We start from the raw sequence: 21,379 nt of genomic DNA on the forward strand, positions 1-21,379 counted from the left end.
TTAATGGAAATTTATATTTATTTTTATCTTTTTATTTGCAGCATCTTTAAAGATTAATTAAATATTTAAAAATTAAGAAGGTTGGATTAGTTTTCGATATATATTGTATATACCTCGTGCACAATGTGGGGTTAACATGCTATCAGAATAATGAATTACTACAAGATTCGACGATATGATATAAAAAAACTAATTAACAAATAAAAAAAATGTGTAAATACAAAAAGTGCAGATTTTTCAACATGATGATGTCTAAATCCATGATTCTTTTCCAAGATAAAAGTGATGAAAGAATGAATATTTGACAGAGATGTATCCAGCTAAAAATGAATGGCATTAAGTAATTAATCAAACTTGTTGAAGAAAATGTGAGAGGAGGTGAGCGAATAGCTTTCGATAGCTATTATCAATCGACGCGATAGAAAATCAGCGATAACACGACACGAGTGAGAACGAGAAGTGGGTGTTTGCGACTGGGTAATGCGATTTAAGATCATCGAACGGAATTGTCAGTAGTTTTCTTTTCGTTCTTAAGAATATTGTTTCGAATTCTCAGGTTCTCAGTCTCGCGCCACTTTACCGACAAAGTGAAACAAAAGGGTGCAACGGTACACGTGAGCCACCAAATTCACTTTCGCAGCAATTGCTGTTATTGCCGATCGATGAAACTGGAAATTTGAATCGAATCGTATCGTTTCCGATGATCTTACAGTAAGTGCTCGTGACATTTATTCGAGATAAATCGAAAGAGGAAAAGTTTGAAAATAATTAGAAAGTGAACAATTGGAAAAATAAATCGCATCGAATCGATTCCTTCAGGATTGGAAATGCTTCCTCGAACCGTCGAGTCGTCCGGATAATTGGCTCATCCTGATGGACGGCGTAACGATCGAAAAAAGAAACTAGAGGGCGGAGATTCACGAAGAAAAGGATGGACTCGAAAAGGGGAATCGTTGGTCGTATAATTCGGCCCAGTAGCGAAACAGTGATGAACGAGGTTTCGTCGTTTTCGTTCAAGTGTTCGGAATAATATAACGAAACTCGAAAAAAAAAAAAAAAGAAAAGTATATGAAACGTGAAGAAGAAAACATCGTACAAGGGAAACGTATCACATACATGGATATCAATTGGATCATCGCATTGACGATCGCCTGGCTAACGTGTCCGGTGAATGGGAAAATGACTTGTCGCGAGGTACAACTTGCTCGCGAGTGCGAAGCTCTTTGTAAAAGGAATCGTCACGGTGGGATTTCGTGTGAATTGAGAGTAGCTCTCCTCTTACCAGCTGATCCGAGCTTCGATATAGCGTTGCCGAAAGTTCTTCCGGTTCTCGGTAAGTCTTTCTCTCGGATTATATTTTTCACGCATAGTAAGCAACAACAATTACTCATCGTCTCAGAGTCTCTTGTCATTGGTTCAATTAATAGATTTGGCCGTCTATGAAGCCAAATTACGAGGTCTTTTGCCTTCTTGGTTGAAATTAAAATTTCTTTCGCAAGACGATCATTGCGATGCAACGTACGCCCAAATTGGCGCGATCGATAGCTTCTCGAATTGCGTACACTTGTTCCTCGGCCCTGCTTGCGATTACTGCGTGGGTACGTATCGTATATATACCGCGGATCCGTCAACAGATATGTTTCGTATGTTCAAAAGGAAGTACGATTTTTTTTAATTCAGCGGCCGTTGGCAGAGTGGTGAAATTCTTCGGTGCGCCGTTGATCACTACAGGCGGGTTCACCTTCGATTTTACGCAAAAGAAAACGGAATGCAAGGACGAGTACTTTATGACAACCCGTGTTGGAAATTTGGCCTTCAGAGATCTCGCCAATTTCTTCATCGCTCTGATGAATCGGTAAATGAAAAATTAGGGCGAATCAGCTGGAGAATCAGCTAGAGAGAATTCATTTTGAAACCGATTCAATAAGCTTTTTCGCGTTAGCTTCACTTTCGGTAATGTGTACCGCAGATACGAATGGCGGAAGGTGCATCTGGTCTACGCGACTAACGGGCAGAGTCAGCTCGCCGGCAGACACACTTGTCAGCTAATGATGAAGTCCATGGTAGAGTTTATCAAGAAGCAGCCAAACTTTACGTTCGGCACGTTCGATGTCGAAACTACCGTCCCTAAAGATTATCCGGAGGCGTTGCAAAATCACGTGGGCAATTGGTACGGTGGTAAGTCAGTCGAGCATTTTCTCTCTTTTTACCGACTTGACGGGAGTCTCTGATCATAACCTCTCCGAGTGAGTAACCGTCGCGGTTAAGTACGTATCAACATATATATATATATATTGAAAACATACATCATCTTTTGACACGTTTCGCGTATCATCGGCCAATATTGTAAACGTTTGTGCAAATGCAACGTTTCCACGAATGATCATTGGAGTATCAAGTACGAGAAATATCTCTGTCGAAATTTCACCGTTGCTTCTGATGTTTCCGATGCGTAAAGTGAATAAACACAGAATACGTGGATTTTAGACGTAGAAATCGTACGAGAAACAGATGCAGCCAGAGAAAAGACGCATATCACATTTCCGTGTATACCTACACGGTAAGCACAGATAAAAACATAATTGTACGCGCAATTTTTATCTTGACGCTTCGACTTTGAGCATACTTTTTTATCATGGTAGCTGAACGGGTAGCTGTTACATCGACACGAATCAACATCGTTAAAAGGGAACGATTTTAACGGATATATCTCGCATAACATTGAGTCGTGGTAATTTAACGATAAAACGCTTTTGTGCTTTGCGTATTAACGCGAATGACATTTTTACCGACGCATCTCTTGTCATTATTGTTTTAACCTCGGTCATTGTCGCGATTTCATTTCTCGTCATTTTTATATTTTCTTCGAGTTCGATCAAAAAAAAATGAGGAAAATAGAATTACGATCATCGATTTCATTATTCGTATCAATAACCGAAGTTGACGTTATCACATTGTTTCCTGTACGTGTTATCACAACACCTTATCATCAGTGAGACATAGTATTTCTATTATTGCTCTGTTACGGTACGATACGAGATGGACGCGTCACAACATCTATATTTAAACATTTTCTTAACAAATAACGTGAAAAAAAACATGCACGCGATTGATATCCATTCGAAGTGTTACAAGGCTTTTTCGATCGATCTTTCTTATCCTAGTCAATGTTCTCTTTTCACCGTTTGCCAGTTAATCATGATATACGAGTTTCTAAACTTTATATTTAACTCGATAAACTCGTCCTAATAGTCTTGTTACTTCTGTCGATAAGGGACATACCTTTCGTCGATAATGCAAATCATTTTTCTTTCGTCGATAAGTTATATTACATTCTTATTTGTTCAAATCGAAATAGAAGAACAGGTTACAAAAAAGAAGATAGATTTTGCAACGATTATAATAATAACGATACGATTTTGAAATAACATTTGAAAATATGCACGGTTATAAAATATCATATGAAAGAATGAGAGAAGACGAACGGGACAAGGACGCATGCGTTCTTGACCTTCTCCTACCTATCTTCGATGGAATCGGCGCAGCAAGGTGTAGCGCGGACTTCTATCCTTGGTGCGTGGTTTCCACCAGAGGGGTGAAGCGGAAAATGAGAGAAGGACAGAAAGGGAGAACAGTGAAGGAGAAAAAGAAACAGAACGATCGTTCAGCATCGGTGGAGGCGCGATTCAGAGTAAAGCGGGAGGGCTTTGGAGATTAGCTCAGTTTCATTCGTGGGTCCAAGCTCGCCCGTTTCGTCTGCAAATTTTCTTTCTCTTTGAAACTGTGTGTTTTTAATTGTGTTGTCGAACGCGTGACGCATATTCGGGAAAAAAAGAAAGAAAGATCAGAAGAGAGTGTATGTGTACACATGCGTGCACACGCGTGTTGTGTGTTTGAAAGAAAGAAGAAAGAGGCGCAAATTTTAATTCTTTAATCAATTTTCATTAGAATCCGTTTCATCATGGTTAAAGATTCGCGCGCAAACTTTTCTATTATACGGTCGAATTTCTCGTGCGCGCGCAATCATCGCACTACGCATAGTAAAGTGTACCATCGTATCGATAGATTTCGACTCGCGATTATGTATCGATTATCATCGATTAATTGATTCTCGATTAGTAACGACGGAGAATCATCGTCAACTATCGATATTTTCGTCGCGTACACAAGGATTTTAAACGGTTGATAAGAATCGAATATGGAATACTCGAGGCAGGAAAAAGAAAAATAAATATGGACGAGAATGAGTTTCAAAGGGAGTTTCACCGTTCGTCGAGCAATGATCGGATACGAACGAAAGTAATCGGATTCGAATGCCGTCGGTGAGCGATCGATCAAAAACGGAAACGAGATGCAAAAGCGCGGAAGCGATTTATCGGTGCAGTTGATTCTCTTCCTGACAACGATGTTTGCTGGCGCGAGTGTAAATAATATCGTAATCGAGCGACGCGCGAACGAGTGTATCGAAACACGGTTACCGTTCAAAACAGAGGTGAGATTGGCAGTGATAGCGCCGGCCGATTTTCGTCACGAGCAAAGCTTGCCGCGGATACTGCCAGCTGTTCTACTCGCGGTTAAGGCGGTTAGCTCTGCGAGAGGACTATTACCAGGGTGGAATATCACGGTTGATCATCGCAATTCGCGATGCTCCAGCACGTACGGCCCATTGGCCGCGTTCGAGTTCTACATCAACCGGACGGCAGGTCATTCGTCCTCTAATATTTCTCTCTTTTCTGTTTTCCTTTGCATCGATCAATTCGATTTCAATTTTCGATAAATTTTCTGAATAAAATCTTTTCTAAACAATAAATAATTACCGATCGATTCCCTTATCGCTAATTTCTATAATTAGAATTGTTTACGAGTGTTTTCTTGTTCGTCATTTTTTTTTCTTTCTTTTTTTTTTTTTCGTTTTATCGCGAAACTCGTTATCGAATTGCATCAAAAGATTCACGATTACGATTCGAACCGACGGAGATCGATCTTTTATTTTTGTTATTTCAATTTGTTTATTTAAGAACGAAAATTCTATTAATACGAAATAAACGATGCGCTTGGATTCATTAGGAAATCGTAGAATTAAAAATTATCAGACTGATATCACGTTCTTTGTGCTCATCCATTTTTCATCGATTATTGGACCGCGGATACGTCCGAGTTTTATTCTCGCTTTTTCCCCTCCCTGCCGCGAGATCGTTACATATCTCCTCAATTCCGTTTAATTGCTTCTCTACTGGTACAAGATCATTGTCTCTGTCCCCTCTTTCTTTTTTTTTTTTCTTTTTTTCGTCCACCGCCAATTAACTGAATCGTCGTCTTTTTCGCGATAACCATCGAAGCTGAATCGTTCTCTCAGTCAAACGAATATTAACGGTGTCTTTCCTTCTATCCAACTATTCTTCATGTCGCGCAACGATCGTGTTAAGCTGTGTTTACGTGACGAGAGGCAGTAAAGCGGTCTCGATTGAACACGCGGGAATCATCAGCACCGTTGACCGTTTTTCTTTTTCACGACACACGTGTATATATATTCAACTCTATCTTCTCAAACGCGCTAACTGAAATTTCTTATACTCGACGTAAATTCTCGGTCATCGTATCGATCGAACGAAAAGAATCTTTACGAGGAATATTCTCTTTTTTCTTCTTAACGCTAATCGCATTATGGGTCGCATTCTCACATCGCATAAATTTTTCAACACGATAATTTATTTCACGACTCTTCTTCGCGCGTATTATATCGTATCTTTTCTCCCAGTTTTCTTTCCAACATTTCTTTATCCAACAAATGTAATGTGCGTGCTTCGACTTATAATTTTTCTCGTTTCGTTTTTTTACGACTCTCGCGTATTTTTCGTTCGGCGTATAATAATGTTAATGTAATATACGAAACAATAATAAGCGACAATAATAATTATCGATAATAATTACACGTCTACGTATACTTATCCGAGCCCACCCGATTTCTTCCGAACTCGTCCGATTAGTCACGAGTTCATCCGATTTTTTCGAAGTTGGTCCGATTATATCCGAACTCGCCCGATTCTTCCCGAACGTACCCGAAGTATCGAAATACACCCTGCTATCCCTTACGAACTTCGATTCCTAGTAACTAGAGAGTCTAGTAACCAACGGGAACGTTAAGGAGAGTTTTAAACGCGTTTGAACGAAAATTTTATAATTTGTTCAGATGCTTTCTTCGGCCCTGTATGCGACTACGTGATAGCACCTGTGGCCCGATACGCCGGCATATGGGGTATCCCCGTGTTGACCGCAGGTGCTCAGGCCGAAGCGTTCCGTTACAAGAGCGAACATTATCCAACGTTGACCAGAATGATGGGTTCTCATCGGCTGGTAGGCGAGGCGCTCAGACATATCTTGGAGCGATTCGGATGGAAAATCGCCGGTCTGCTTTATCACAATCACGCGATGGCCAGCAGCCGTGGCAATTCGGAATGCCACTTTACTTTGGGCGCTGTTTTCACGGCCCTCGGCCAAACGTCGGTTCACAAAAGTTTCAACCAGGAAACGACCACTGTCGAAGATTATCGAGATTTGCTCAATTTTCTCGCGAAATCCGCCAGAAGTAAGTTCAGATTAGATTTAGATTTATTCCCAAAGAATTCGCAATATTTATATCGCGTATAGGAGACAGCCTTATTCTCCTCAATTTAACCGTTCCAAAATATTCAATTCTCTTCCGTCAGCGATAAAACTCTCGAAATTCTTTAACATGTAGATCATGGCCAGAATTTAACGAATTTTTATAACAGTGTCGTGAATTTCGTTCTCGAGGAAATAGCACAGTCAAATATATGCTTTTATTCAATGCGGGAAAGTAGCGAAGCGACGGTTAAAATTGGCAGAGAGTCTCGTCTCGCGGAATAAACGGAAACTCGGATAGAAAGATAAACAGGTTTTTTTTTCTCCTTCGTTCGTTTCAGTCGTGGTGATGTGTGCCAATTCGACGACCATCAGAGAGATACTTTTGGCCGCGGAACAGCTTGGAATGGTCGATTCCGGGGAATACGTGTTCTTTTCCATAGAACTCTCGTCCAGGTAACGTGTAGAACGTGCGAACCACGTTCTGGTTTCCTCCCTACGATTCTCCACCACCATTAAATTTTCGACCACAAACCGCACGGTTCACCCCGAATTCACGCGGCTCGGTCGAACCGTCGTCGATTCTCTCCTCTGGAAAAATTATCCAAAATTGTTTGCAAATATCAAATTACATTGAAATTGGAATTTATCGAGTTGAAATTAACTTCAACCATGAAATTCAACAAATTTTCCCTATCGCTCTGATCTCTGAAGAAACGTCGATTCCTTTCAGCGATAACAACTCGAAGGAGCCGTGGAGGGTGGAGGGGGACACGGCGGAGAGGAACGAGAAAGCGAGGAAAGCTTATCAAGCGCTGTTGACGGTCACCGCCCGAACCCCGGACAATATAGAATATTTGAATTTCTCTCGCGAGGTGAAATCGCTCGCGCAAACGAAATACAATTTCACTTTTGGAAGCGACTCGGTCTCGACTTTCGTCACCGCGTTTTACGACGCGGTCATACTTTACGCCCTCGCGCTTAAGGAGAGCTTACCGGAACATCCTGGCAGGGTAAATCTGGACGGCGGTGATCTGACACGGAGAATGTGGGGCAGAAGCTTCAAAGGTGTGACCCTTTAATTTTTTACTAAATTTTTTAAAAGGATTATAAATAATTATCATTAATTAATTCTAAATTTCACCTAAATATCTATATTAGAAAAAATTAATTTATAAATCAAGTTTAAGCTTGAATTAATTAATTTCCTAATAAAACTTTTATTATTTCAGAATTCTCTATTATAATTATAACTTTATTTTAATTTTCAATAAATTTTTATATTTTATATACAATTAATTCAAAAATTACAATATAATTTATGTAAAATAAATTATTATTTTAAAATTATCTCATTTACAAAATTTTATCAACAATTAAAAGTATTAGTATGATAATTTTTTAAAAATTAATTAATTCTAAATTTCACTTAAAATCTATATTAGAAAAAATTAATTTATAAATCAAGTTTAAACTTGAATTAATTAATTTTCTAAAAAAACTTTTATTATTTCAGAATTTTCTATTATAATTATAACTTTATTTTAATTTTCAATAAATTTTTATATTTTATATATAATTAATTCAAAAACTACAATATAATTTATTTAAAATAAATTATTATTTTAAAATTATTTCATTTACAAAATTTTATCAACAATTAAAGATATTAGTATAATAATTTAATTTTTTAAAAATTAATTAATTCTAAATTTCACCTAAAATCTATATTAGAAAAAATTAATTTATAAATCAAGTTTAAGCTTGAATTAATTAATTTCCTAATAAAACTTTCATTTATCGTTTCAGAATTCTCTATTATAATTATAATTTTACTTTAATTTTCAATAAATTTTTATATTATATATTATATATTATATATTATTTTATATTATATATATAAATTTATATTATATTTTATATACAATTAATTCAAAAACTACAATATAATTTATTTAAAATTATTAATTATTGTTTTTTAAAATTATCTCATTTACAAAATTTTATCAACAATTAAAAATATTAGTATGATAATTTAATTTTTTAAAAATTAATTTCAATTTTAATTTTTTATCTCATGTCCCCCTTTTTTTCACCTCAAATTCAAGTATTCCTCAAATTCAATTCCAATTAAATTCTCGTTCTTCTTGTAATCATCGAGTTCGAGTCCTCGAGTTCGATTGTTTATATTCCAGGTATAACTGGGGATGTGAACATCGACGAGAACGGGGATCGAATAGCTGATTACTCCCTTCTCGACATGAATCCAGAAACGTCGAAATTCGAGGTGAGATCAATTATCGATCATCTTCGATCACACGTATATACATATACATATATATATTCTATTTAGATCGTCGCCAATTACTATGGTGCCAATAAGACGCTGCAGTACGTAGCTGGGAAAAGGATTCATTGGTCGGGTGGTAGGTCGAAACCACCGCCTGATACACCCACTTGCGGTTTCGACGGCTCCTTGTGCCCTGATAATAGTAAGTTCTTTTCAAAATTGAGACAATACGAGTGTTTGAAATTTCTTTTTCATTCAATCCTTCTGATTCTTCTTCTTCAAAATTGAAACAATACAAGTGTTTGAAATTTCTTTTTTATTCAATCCTTCTGATTCTTCTTCTTCAAAATTGAAACAATACAAGTGAAATTTGAAATTTCTTTTTTATTCAATCCTTCTAATTCTTCTTCTTCAAAATTGAAACAATACAAGTGAAATTTAAAATTTTGAAATTTCTTTTTTATTCAATCCTTCTGATTCTTCTTTTTCAAAATTGAGACAATACGAGTGTTTGAAATTTCTTTTTTATTCAATCCTTCTGATTCTTCTTCTTCAATATTGAAACAATACAAGTGTTTGAAATTTCTTTTTTATTCAATCCTTCTGATTCTTCTTCCTCAAAATTGAAACAATACAAGTGTTTGAAATTTCTTTTTCATTCAATCCTTCTGATTCTTCTTCTTCAAAATTGAAACAATACAAGTGTTTGAAATTTCTTTTTTATTCAATCCTTCTGATTCTTCTTCTTCAAAATTGAAACAATACAAGTGAAATTTGAAATTTCTTTTTTATTCAATCCTTCTAATTCTTCTTCCTCAAAATTGAAACAATACAAGTGAAATTTAAAATTTTGAAATTTCTTTTTTATTCAATCCTTCTGATTCTTCTTTTTCAAAATTGAGACAATACGAGTGTTTGAAATTTCTTTTTTATTCAATCCTTCTGATTCTTCTTCTTCAATATTGAAACAATACAAGTGTTTGAAATTTCTTTTTTATTCAATCCTTCTGATTCTTCTTCCTCAAAATTGAAACAATACAAGTGTTTGAAATTTCTTTTTCATTCAATCCTTCTGATTCTTCTTCTTCAAAATTGAAACAATACAAGTGTTTGAAATTTCTTTTTTATTCAATCCTTCTGATTCTTCTTCTTCAAAATTGAAACAATACAAGTGAAATTTGAAATTTCTTTTTTATTCAATCCTTCTAATTCTTCTTCCTCAAAATTGAAACAATACAAGTGAAATTTAAAATTTTGAAATTTCTTTTTTATTCAATCCTTCTGATTCTTCTTTTTCAAAATTGAGACAATACGAGTGTTTGAAATTTCTTTTTTATTCAATCCTTCTGATTCTTCTTCTTCAATATTGAAACAATACAAGTGTTTGAAATTTCTTTTTTATTCAATCCTTCTGATTCTTCTTCCTCAAAATTGAAACAATACAAGTGTTTGAAATTTCTTTTTCATTCAATCCTTCTGATTCTTCTTCTTCAAAATTGAAACAATACAAGTATTTGAAATTTCTTTTTTATTCAATCCTTCTGATTCTTCTTCTTCAAAATTGAAACAATACAAGTGTTTGAAATTTCTTTTTTATTCAATTCTTCTGATTCTTCTTCTTCAAAATTGAAACAATACAAGTGTTTGAAATTTCTTTTTTATTCAATCCTTCTGATTCTTCTTCTTCAAAATTGAAACAATACAAGTGAAATTTGAAATTTCTTTTTTATTCAATCCTTCTAATTCTTCTTCTTCAAAATTGAAACAATACAAGTGAAATTTAAAATTTTGAAATTTCTTTTTTATTCAATCCTTCTGATTCTTCTTTTTCAAAATTGAGACAATACGAGTGTTTGAAATTTCTTTTTTATTCAATCCTTCTGATTCTTCTTCTTCAATATTGAAACAATACAAGTGTTTGAAATTTCTTTTTTATTCAATCCTTCTGATTCTTCTTCCTCAAAATTGAAACAATACAAGTGTTTGAAATTTCTTTTTCATTCAATCCTTCTGATTCTTCTTCCTCAAAATTGAAACAATACAAGTGTTTGAAATTTCTTTTTCATTCAATCCTTCTGATTCTTCTTCTTCAAAATTGAAACAATACAAGTGTTTGAAATTTCTTTTTTATTCAATCCTTCTGATTCTCTCTACAAATCCTCTCCATATCTTAGAAAACCTCCAGCTTCAAGCTTGTATTGTTTCTCTTAGTTTTAGTAATTTATATATTCATCATACGTTTTCTTTTACTCCAGCTCTTCCGGGATACGCGATTCTGTCGATGGTGTTGAGCTCTATAGTCGTCTTCCTCTTCGTTGGCTCGGTGTTCATATACAGGTAAGGCTCTCCAGCACGATTAATCGATAATAGCTTGCCTATCTCTCGATCAAGAAACGGGGATTGGCCTTCGTTTCTTCTCTCTTGCGTTCTAGCATCTCTAATCCTATTAAGATTTTCAAGAGATGAAGATGCGAATTGAAGGGGCGAATTAGGGGAGCTGGTTCAAGTCGATGATGTCAGAATCTCTGTATAAATCTCTTCCTTGTTAAATTCTTTTCGACACGTGGAGAAAGCATTTTCGTTTCTTTCGTGTTTCAGGCACTTTAAGCTCGAGGCGGAGATAGCTTCTATGACGTGGAAGGTGCACTGGAACGATATTATCTTCGTGCCGAACGCGAAAACCCGGGGCTCCATGTTCTCGCTGATCGCGAACAAGATGCGCGGTAGCCAACTGGTGAATGAGATATATTACGCCCCACTTTGTGATGAAACGGCTGCTGAATAGGGAATTATTTAAAAAAAGAAAAATGCTTTCAAAGCTGAGTGCATCCGCGATTATCATTTGATCCCACCTTTGCAAACTTTCTTGCAAGTGTACAATTTCGTTTTCCCTTTCTTTCTCTTTCTTTTCTTTCTTCTTTTGAAATAGGTAAAAATATGAAAAAGAAAAAATTGTAAAATTTCGTTGGAATTATTTGAAAAGAGAAGAAGAAAAAAAATGAAAAACTGAGTATAATATATATATATATATATATATATATATATATATATATATATATATATATATGCTTTTAGAAAATTGTAGAAAATTGTATTGAATTTTTGGAAGAAATTTAGAAAGAAAATATGTGTTGGAATTATTTAAAAAGAGAAAAAAGAAAATCGAATATAGTATATGTATATATGTTTTTAGAAAATTGTAGAAAATTGTAGAAAATTGTATTGAATGATTGAAATTTTTGGAAGAAATTTAGAAAGAAAATATGTGTTAGAATTATTTGAAAAGAGAAAAAAATAGAAAACCGAGTATAGTATATATATATGCTTTTAGAAAATTGTATTGAATTTTTTGAAGAAATTTAGAAAAAAAAATATGTGTTGGAATTATTTAAAAAGAGAAAAGAGAAAAAAATAGAAAACCGAATATAGTATATATATATTCTTTTAGAAAATTGTAAAAAATTGTATTGAATTTTTGAAAGAAATTTAGAAAAAAAATATGTATTGGAATTATTTGAAAAGAGAAGAGAGAGAAAAATAGAAAACCGAGTATAGTATATATATATATACTATATATATATTCTTTCAGAAAATAATATATTCTTTCAGTAAAATATTGTATTGAATTTTTAGAAGAAATTTATTTATTTTTTTTTTTTTTTTAAAATATGTGTTGGAATTATTTGAAAAGAGAAAAAATAGTACTGAATTTTTGGAAGAAATTTAGAAAGAAAATATGTGTTGGAATTATTTGAAAAGAGAAAAAAATAGTATTGAATTTTTGGAAGAAATTTAGAAAGAAAATATGTGTTGGAATTATTTGAAAAGAGAAGAGAGAGAAAAATAGAAAACCGAGTATAGTATATATATGTTTTTAGAAAATTGTAGAAAAAAATTGTATTGAATTGTATGGAAGAATTTTAGAAAGAAAATATGTATATTTACATATTGCAAAGGGAAAACGGATAAAATGCTTGGTCGAGTATTTCTTTTATTTTTATACCATATTTGGATCGCGTAAATAGGATCGTATTTTTGAAAAATATTTTACGATGTATCCTTCTTTACGATATGCGATTACTTAGATTAAATTGAATTCGAAGCGAATCAAAACGAAACGTTCTTTTCTTTCAGACCATATACTCGGACGAAAATATTAGTATGCCAGGTGAAATAGAAAACAGAAACGTCTACATTCCAACCGGAATTTACAAGGTTCGACCTTACTGATGGTAAAACGACGTGTCTCTAAATACTTTATTTCGCGTTATTATTTCCTTTCTCTCTCTTTCTTTCTATTGCCTTCCTTTATAACTTCTTTTTCACTTTTAATTAACGATAATTAACCTTTTTTTTCTTCCATAATACATACATGCACGTAATGCGATTCGCCGCAGAACTCTACAGTGGCCATAAAACTTATACCAAGGAAAAAGGTGGAAATCTCACGGCCTTTGTTGCTCGAGTTGAAACGGGTGAGTTCCTCTTTAAATTTCCGACTTAAAATGGTCTCCCATCGAACGAGGGAAAAGTTTGCCAGAATTATCGATTCAAGAAAAAAAAAAAAAAAAAAGGTAGATGGAAATTTATTCTCTATAATCTTATTCCCTTTTTTTTTTGCAGATGAAGGACCTTCAACACGATCACCTAGTCCGATTTTACGGCGCTTGCATCGAACCACCGTACTGTTGCCTTTTGACCGAGTATTGCCCGAAAGGATCTCTCCAGGTTGGTCGATAAATTTTCATTACAAACGCTCCCTCTTAAATCGTCCGTTCTAATTTCCTTCTCGCGAAACTCGTGAAACTCGTGTGTGCAGCTTGTAACGAGGGGGTGCACACCGAGTAACAAAGCTGTTGATACGCGCGGGACGAAAGTTAGCCCGTAAAAGCAGCTGCCCGTTACGTACACGTACGACGTGCGCGTACGTCTATCTATCGTCCGATCCGCGGCGAGAGAGTGAGAGAGAGAGAGATAGAGTGGGAGAGAGGGAGATTAACTTCGGCCGAGGTCGATGTGTGACCCCCCCCTCCTCGCCCGCGTCCGCGGCATGCATTCGTTATCGAGCTCGATTAAAAATTTAATCGAATTCCCGAGATTAAAGTTTTTTTCGCTTCTTCCCTCTTAATATCCACGATGAGAAATAAATTTCAATGCGACATCATTTTAATGCCCGATTATTATTACATTCTCCCTCCCCCCCCCACTGTCGAAAACAGGATATATTGGAGAACGAGCAGATCAAATTGGATCGCGTGTTCCGTGGATCGTTGATCCACGATATCGTGCGAGGGATGGTGTATCTTCACGCGTCCGAGGTGAAGAGCCATGGAAATCTGAAATCGTCCAACTGCGTGGTCGATTCACGCTTCGTCCTCAAGATCGCCGACTTTGGATTGCACGAGTTGAGGAGGCCTGCTTATTGCGGGGCGGAAGTCGACAAGAACAATTACGCGTTTTGGAGGGGTGAGCGAGAGTTTCGTATTAGTACAGTCGAATTCATTTGTTGGGAGGAGGGAGGGGGGAATAATCGGGGGAATAAATCGAGAGGGAAAGGTGGGTAAAGCAGGTGGGTGAAGAGAATCGGACAGTTCAAAGGAACCGGGTCAAAATGACTGACCTCGTGTCCACGTTCTACGTCTGATTATGCCTGTCAACCACACCTTTGCCTCTTTTTCGTTCCCTCTGTGCACACTGGCTGGTTATTTAGCTGTGTATATATATATATTTTAAGCAGACTTGTACATTATCATGCGAGCATCGTGCATACGCGTGAATATAGCACGAAGGATCGCGACCTTATAAAATATTCTTGTTTGAACAGGGCAGCTGTGGACGGCACCGGAATTATTGCGAATGGAAAGGCGGCCACCCGAGGGTACTCAGAAGGGTGATGTGTACAGTTTCGCTATAATCGTTCACGAGATCGTGATACGCCAGGGGCCATTTTACTTGGGCGACGATTACGACTTTTCCCCGCAAGGTAAGTCGCTTGTCTTCGCATCTCTTCGCGTATAAATTCGATATAATTCAAGTACTCTCGCGTGGTACATACATATGCATATATTCCTTCTTATTTACTTTTACTAACCGAGTTAGTTACTAGAAAAAAGTAAAAAAAAAATAAAAAAAAAAAGAAACAGAATCAAGTGACCGATCGAGCGAACGATCGGTAAGAGAGTTTCTAAGAGTAGTAGTTCCGTATCGACCGCGATGCGACACGTCGCGACGGTAGTGGTCGGGTGGGTAGAACGGGAGAAACCACGGATGAAAACGAAACGAAACGAAACGGGGGACGGGCGGCTCGTAGGAGAAGGGAAAATGGTTGCGGAGTTATGACGCCTGGTCAGATCAATCGGTAACGAAGTTTACGAGCATTCGCAAACTCGGTTTTCGCGGACGCCAGGATCGATGAAAGGATGGAACGTGCCACAAGTAGGCTGGGAACGTTTCGAGACCGGGGTTGAAAGCTCAGTCGAAGCTTTCACGCGTCCTGGAACGTACCACGGCCTTCGCCACGCGCGTGCTTCCTCGTCGCTTCTCCGTTTTCCTCTTCCCTTTCTCCCGAATCCACGTTAACCACGTTCTCTCTCTCTCTCTCTCGCTCTGTCTCTCTCTCTATCTCTATCTCTATCTCTCTTTCCCCCCTTTCTCTTCCACTCCCGTTTCGACCTTTGTTTTTCTCGTACATGGATACGAGGAGGAGGATCGTGTGTGACGACGACACGTGAAATTCGAGAGAGACACGATAGATTCTGCGGTACGGCGAACCGTGGGGTCAGGACCTCGGTTAAGTCGGTCTGACCACCACCATGGTTTAATTAACCGTATCAACCCTTCGAAGAAGGACGCGTGTGCGTGTATGTGTGCGCGCGTGTGCGCGTGTATGCGGCGCGCGCGCGCGCGCGCTCGTGTGCCTTTCTGCGTGGCTGCGTGCCTCGATTGTTTGCGTGTCTGCCGCTGCGTGTCTGCATGCCTGCGTCCGACTACGCGCTTGTGTTTACCAATCGTTCGACCGTTCCATTTACGCGGCCCGATTTTCCTTCTTGCTCGATATTCGACTCCTGCACCCCCTTCTCGCCTCCCTTCCACAACTTCTCTCTTCCCCCTCCCGCCCTTGTTGTGACTCTCTCTCTCCCTCTCCCGTCTACTCATCTCTCTCTCTCTCCCCCAGTGCCCGCTTTTTCGAACCCAATTACCCTGATTTCGTATCCAGTGATCCGACGATTAATTGATTACTCCAGTACGGAACGAAAAGTCTGTAAACGGAAATATAACTCGTTGAGAATTACTCGTTTTCATTAGCGTGAGAATAGATTAGATTCTATCGAATATTTTTTTTTTCTCTTTCTCTCTCTCTCTCTCTCTTTTGTAAAAACGGTTAATAACGTAGCGTTCGGAACGATCGTCTCCCTTTTGTATTTCCTTGTATGTGGAACTCGTTACGCTATTTCCTCGGATATGACGAAAACAATGGGTTGCGTAAAAGCAAAAGAAAAGTAATATCGGTTTTATTTACTCGTTCGTAACGCGAAAATATTCTTTTCGCCCTATTTTGAACTTTGGAATTTATTCGGAAAATAATCGTAAATAAATATAAAAAAAAAAAAGATCGTCCATAATAGAAATAATCGCGTATCGTTCTCGATCGTTGAATATTGATCGAAATTTAAACTAATTAAATAATTGAAGCAGAATTTAATTTTTACATCTTTTTATTTTTTCTTTCCATGTTTCGTATCACGATAAAACGCCTGTATGTATATAGCGAGAATGAAGGAGAAAATGTGAGGAGAGAATGTGTGAAAAGAGAGAGAGAGAGAGAGAGAAAGTGGAGAGAATTTTGAATGGATAGAAATATACGGTGGTGATCGGGATAGATAAAAAAAAAAAGAGAAGAGGAGATGGCGGAGAGGAGTAATACGTCGAGCACGAGTAGTTTAACTTTGCCTACGATGCCGGGCACCAGTCCCGACGGCGGGGCCAGCCCTCGAAGGGCGGTCAGCCCCCTACTCGAAGTCCGTAGGCCCCATTGCACCCTCAACTGCGAAACTTGCAACGCCTTCTTGGAGGATTTGTACAGGCACAGTAGGTCAACTCTTCTTCTTCTTCAAATTCTCGTCCCAATTCTCTTCCATCTATCATTTCTTTTCTTTCCAAATTACGAGTTGATTCGAATTTCAATCAGAGTTGGTTAAAAAAAAAATTGAGAAAGTTGAACTGGTTGAAAATTTCGAACAAAGTTTAAAAATTGACTTTAATTGTTAAAATGTTCTATAATTATTTAGTAGCTATTACTATTATTATTATTATTAATTGATTTAGTAGCTTTACAATTTTGACCATTCTTTTTTTTTTTATATTTTGAATGAATAAATTATCGAATTAATTGTCAATTTTTTTCTCATCACTGATAATAATCATTCAAATTAAGCAAGATTTGTCAAAAGTAATATTCACAGACATTGTGAAATTAAGCTATTTTCAACTCCGCTCACGAGGGAATCACCATGTATATATATATATATATCTCGCAACCTTGCGTAGACACCTTTCCTCGAGCGAAGCAATCTATCGTCGTTCGACCAGGCAAGACTCGTTTCACTGAACGGTAGTAGTAGTAAGAGGAACGATCGAACCGACGCGCCACACAATACACGTTTCTCGCTATACGCTATATCTTTCCTGGTTAATCGTATAAATGTGATGTCGCGCAATAATGAAATAGCGCAAAACTGTGAATATACGTAGCTTCTCTTTCTCTCTTTCTCTCTCTCTCTCCCTCTTTGCTTGTTTCAGAAATAGTGGAAGGAGTGAAAAGAGGCGGTGGTTCTCCGTTGAGGCCCGCGATCGACGATGCTGCGGTCGAGGAAGAGGTAAGAAGAGATAATTTAGCCAGACCGTTTAATCTGAATAATAACTCTGGAATTATTTCAGGTGGCCACCTTGATGAGGAAATGTTGGGCGCAAGACGCAGCAGACAGACCGGATTTTCCCGCGCTCAAACAGACCATAAGGAAAATTAACAAGTGAGTTTGCCACAATTTATTATCGATCGAGTTTGCCACAACTTGTTATCGATCGAGTATATCCTTAACCTCTCATATTTTCAGAGACTACGAGAGCAGCAACATCCTCGACAATCTGCTCTCTCGTATGGAACAGTACGCGACGAATTTGGAAACTTTGGTGGAGGAACGTACGGCGGATTATCTGGAGGAGAAACGCAAGTGCGAGGAACTTCTGTATCAATTGTTACCAAAGTAAATATGATTCTTCTTTGTCTTTTTGAAGAGAGAAGATTGTATCAATTTTTCTTTCTTTTAGGTCCGTTGCATCTCAGTTGATAATTGGACAGAGCGTGATAGCAGAAACTTACGATCAAGTAACCATCTACTTCAGCGATATCGTAGGATTTACGAAACTCTCGGCCGAGAGTACACCGCTTCAAGTGGTGGATTTATTGAATGATCTGTACACGTGTTTCGACTCTATCATAGAAAATTTCGATGTTTACAAAGTAATGTTGCTTTCAAACAAAAACTATTCTTTCTCACAAATTTACTTACATATATCTTAATTTATATATATCTTAATTTACATATATCTTAATTTACATATATCTTAATTTACATATATCTTCTTTTATATATTCTTATATATTCTTTATACATATTATATATTCTTCTAGGTAGAGACTATAGGCGACGCTTACATGGTTGTATCAGGATTACCGGTGAGGAATGGAACGAATCATGCGAGGGAAATCGCGAAGATGAGTTTAGCGTTAAGAGATACCGTGATGACGTTCAGAATACGTCACAGGCCAAGCGAACAATTGAAGCTTCGAATTGGAATGCATTCTGGTAAAACGTTGTTGTCTCGACAACATTTCTTCTTATTTCTCCTTGCAAGTACAACAATGAATCGTGCAAACGTGCAGGCATTTAAAAGATTATTATTTCAGGGCCTTGCGTGGCTGGTGTCGTTGGTCTGAAGATGCCCAGGTACTGTTTATTCGGGGACACTGTGAACACCGCGTCCAGGATGGAAAGTAACGGAGAAGGTAATGCGTTATTTCTTTCAAATACCTCTCAGAAGAACGTATATTATATATTTTTTTCCAATTGCAGCTCTAAAGATCCACGTCAGTCCAAAGACTAAAGAAATTCTGGATACCTTTGGGACGTTCGAGCTGGTTTGCAGAGGGGAGGTTACACTGAAGGTTTCGAAAATTTTATCATCCAACATCATCACTATTCATCATCCGTGCTCTCCCCTTCATCTCAAAATTTTATTTACAGGGTAAAGGTACGATGACCACTTACTGGTTGATCGGTGAGAAAGCAATGAGTGGCAACGTTCAGGGAACAATCACCGTTTCGTCGGTGATGACTACGGTAACGTCCATGACAACGACGAGTAATCAAGTATCGATCGAGGAACCGCGAGGATCTCGCGAGGATCGTGCAGCGAGCGTAGCCACGTGTCAACCGGTGCAGTTGAAAGCGCAAGAGGTTCAGTCGAGCAAACAGAATTGTCAGGAACAAAATCATCGAGGGACGCAGAAGGGGGTTCAAGAGCAGCAGAGGGCACAGTCGAGTCAGGAGCATCGACAGATCGTTGGAGGTCAAGGCGGGAGTCCGGAATCGCAAAATCACAACAAGGGAGGAGGCAGCAAGGAGAGAAGTGGTGGCGATGGTGGTCGCGGTGGTGGCAAGGAAGACGGTGGAGGTGGAGGTGGAGGTGGAAGTAGAGATTGGAACGACAAGGAGGAGAGACAAGGTGGAGAGACATTTACCAAGGGAACGAGTCGAGTTCGTACGATAAGCAACGGCTCGTCCGCGGCTTCACCGTCTCGTAATCGTTCTGTCGTTTCGGCGTCGTCGACCAACGTTTCACAGGGGCGACGGCCCTATCAGGCTAGCGAAAGCGTGGCGAATCACACGGAAAGCGGTTCGAGCGCACCCCTCCTTGTACCCACCACACCCCCTTCGAGAGTTTAGTTCCTTTCCTTCGTTCTTTTATTCTCGCTCCATATACACACACACGCGCACAGACACACACACACAGTTACACACCTTGCGATCTTCCGCCGGATAAATCACCCTCGATATACGTGTATCGTCATGTAGAATAGCAGCTGATTAACCTTCGGATCGGTTACTACCTATCCGATCGAAATTTGGGTCCACAAGTTCGGAAGAATTTCTTTCGAAGTAAAAAAAAAAAAAAAATAATGAGCGTTACACAGGGAACACGATCGTTATTTATTGTATCGAAGGAAGGAGGGACCAACGTGCACCTCAATGGGAAAGGTAGAATTCTACCCTCGCGATAGATAAGTTCCTAGGGTCGAAGGTTTGTCTCTCTCTCCCTTCCTCTCAGCCATCCTTTCAATCTTCTCTCTCTCTCTCTCTCTCTCTCTCTGTCTCACTCTGTAGGTATTCGTCTCGTATCTCGACGGATAACGTCAATACTTTCCAAGGATCGATGCTTTTTATTAAAAAAAATTCATCGAAATCCGAGAAGAGAGACGTGTAAAGTAAAATTTAACGCGTGCAGGAATCGATTGAAAAGCGTGGAAGCGTGCAATACGAGAAGATTAATTTTAATAAAGCTATTAAAGAGCTTGGAAAGTCGGGAAAGATCGATCGAATATTTTGTCTTCCTCCTCGTTCTATTTGCAGCATGTGTTGTTGAGCGCTATTCATTTTCGCGATTCGATCGTAAACGTGTTCTAACGATAAACGAAAGTTATCTGGAACAAATAAATCAAAGATGAGCGATTGAACAGAAATGTAAGAAAAAAGAAAAAAAAATAGTAAATTTTTGCGCGTTCCCATATTGAGTGAAAGATATGTACATACATATATATATATATATCTATACAAGTAAAAGAGGCTAGCTAATTATCTTCTATAATATTACTATAGCACTATTCATATACCGAAGGAATGTATTTTAAACAAAATCCGTGATTTTAAAAATTCCGAAGAAAACAACTTTGGAATTCAACATTAAGACACATTCGTCCATTGATAAGCATTTAAATTTCGTTTGTAATATTTTTTTATCGCGTCGAAGATAATCAGGCAACCTGTTTTAACTTGTGACACCCCGTACGTTTAGATTCTCACGCATGAGTTACACGTACACATAAGCGTGCGCACATATACACACCACACATACACACCACAAACACACACACGTACATACATATTCACGCAAAATTAAAGTTTTACACTATATATCTGTCGGTGTACAAAGGAAAAGAGAGGCTGGACCTCGTTCGAAAGTCACAATTGCGAAACACAATGGAAATTCAATCGAAGAATCTTCGAAATCTGCTTATTCGTTATGCGGAAAAGCTAATCGCGTAACGTAGTCGTGCACACGCGCCCGTTTCTTGTTTATATGCGTGTTCACGCTGTGAAAGGAATGAAAGTATACAAAATACATTAGCGCAACGTCAAGCAACGTCGA

At 37.7% G+C, this 21,379-nt stretch overlaps 1 protein-coding gene across 5 annotated transcripts; it reads left to right on the forward strand.

The window, feature by feature from the left end:
• Nucleotides 1-443: 443 nt before the first annotated feature.
• On the forward strand, nucleotides 444-21,373 carry LOC726069 (atrial natriuretic peptide receptor 1). Of its 5 annotated transcripts, XM_026445305.1 has the most exons (25): nucleotides 444-711; nucleotides 820-1,333; nucleotides 1,428-1,598; nucleotides 1,681-1,855; nucleotides 1,970-2,178; nucleotides 6,191-6,586; nucleotides 6,945-7,059; nucleotides 7,337-7,671; nucleotides 8,799-8,890; nucleotides 8,957-9,095; nucleotides 11,149-11,230; nucleotides 11,492-11,627; nucleotides 13,028-13,108; nucleotides 13,291-13,368; nucleotides 13,517-13,621; nucleotides 14,113-14,359; nucleotides 14,718-14,876; nucleotides 17,693-17,769; nucleotides 17,831-17,922; nucleotides 18,007-18,156; nucleotides 18,221-18,413; nucleotides 18,585-18,759; nucleotides 18,861-18,959; nucleotides 19,027-19,118; nucleotides 19,198-19,899. In XM_026445305.1, exons 2-25 carry the CDS (start codon nucleotides 1,069-1,071, stop codon nucleotides 19,897-19,899), a joined length of 4,365 nt encoding a protein of 1,454 aa, XP_026301090.1. In that variant the 5' UTR covers nucleotides 444-711; nucleotides 820-1,068. The 5 variants fall into 5 exon arrangements, with proteins under 5 accessions (XP_026301090.1, XP_016772021.1, XP_026301091.1 ...); XM_016916532.2 differs by having other exon boundaries at nucleotides 446-1,333; nucleotides 19,198-21,373; XM_026445306.1 differs by lacking the exon at nucleotides 6,191-6,586 and having other exon boundaries at nucleotides 448-1,333; nucleotides 19,198-21,369.
• The last annotated feature ends 6 nt before the right edge of the window (nucleotides 21,374-21,379 follow it).

The sequence above is a fragment of the Apis mellifera genome, linkage group LG15 (assembly GCF_003254395.2).
Source record: "Apis mellifera strain DH4 linkage group LG15, Amel_HAv3.1, whole genome shotgun sequence".
In the NCBI taxonomy this organism is placed as follows: Eukaryota; Metazoa; Arthropoda; class Insecta; order Hymenoptera; family Apidae; genus Apis; species Apis mellifera.

Bases quoted from the DNA above. Each gene is read 5' to 3' on its own strand.
- LOC726069 (XM_026445305.1), top strand. From the start codon at position 1,069: ATGAAACGTGAAGAAGAAAACATCGTACAAGGGAAACGTATCACATAC. The intron at 1,856-1,969 runs GTAAATGAAAAA...TGTGTACCGCAG, and splicing joins TTCATCGCTCTGATGAATCG to ATACGAATGGCGGAAGGTGC. The intron at 8,891-8,956 runs GTGAGATCAATT...TATTCTATTTAG, and splicing joins CAGAAACGTCGAAATTCGAG to ATCGTCGCCAATTACTATGG.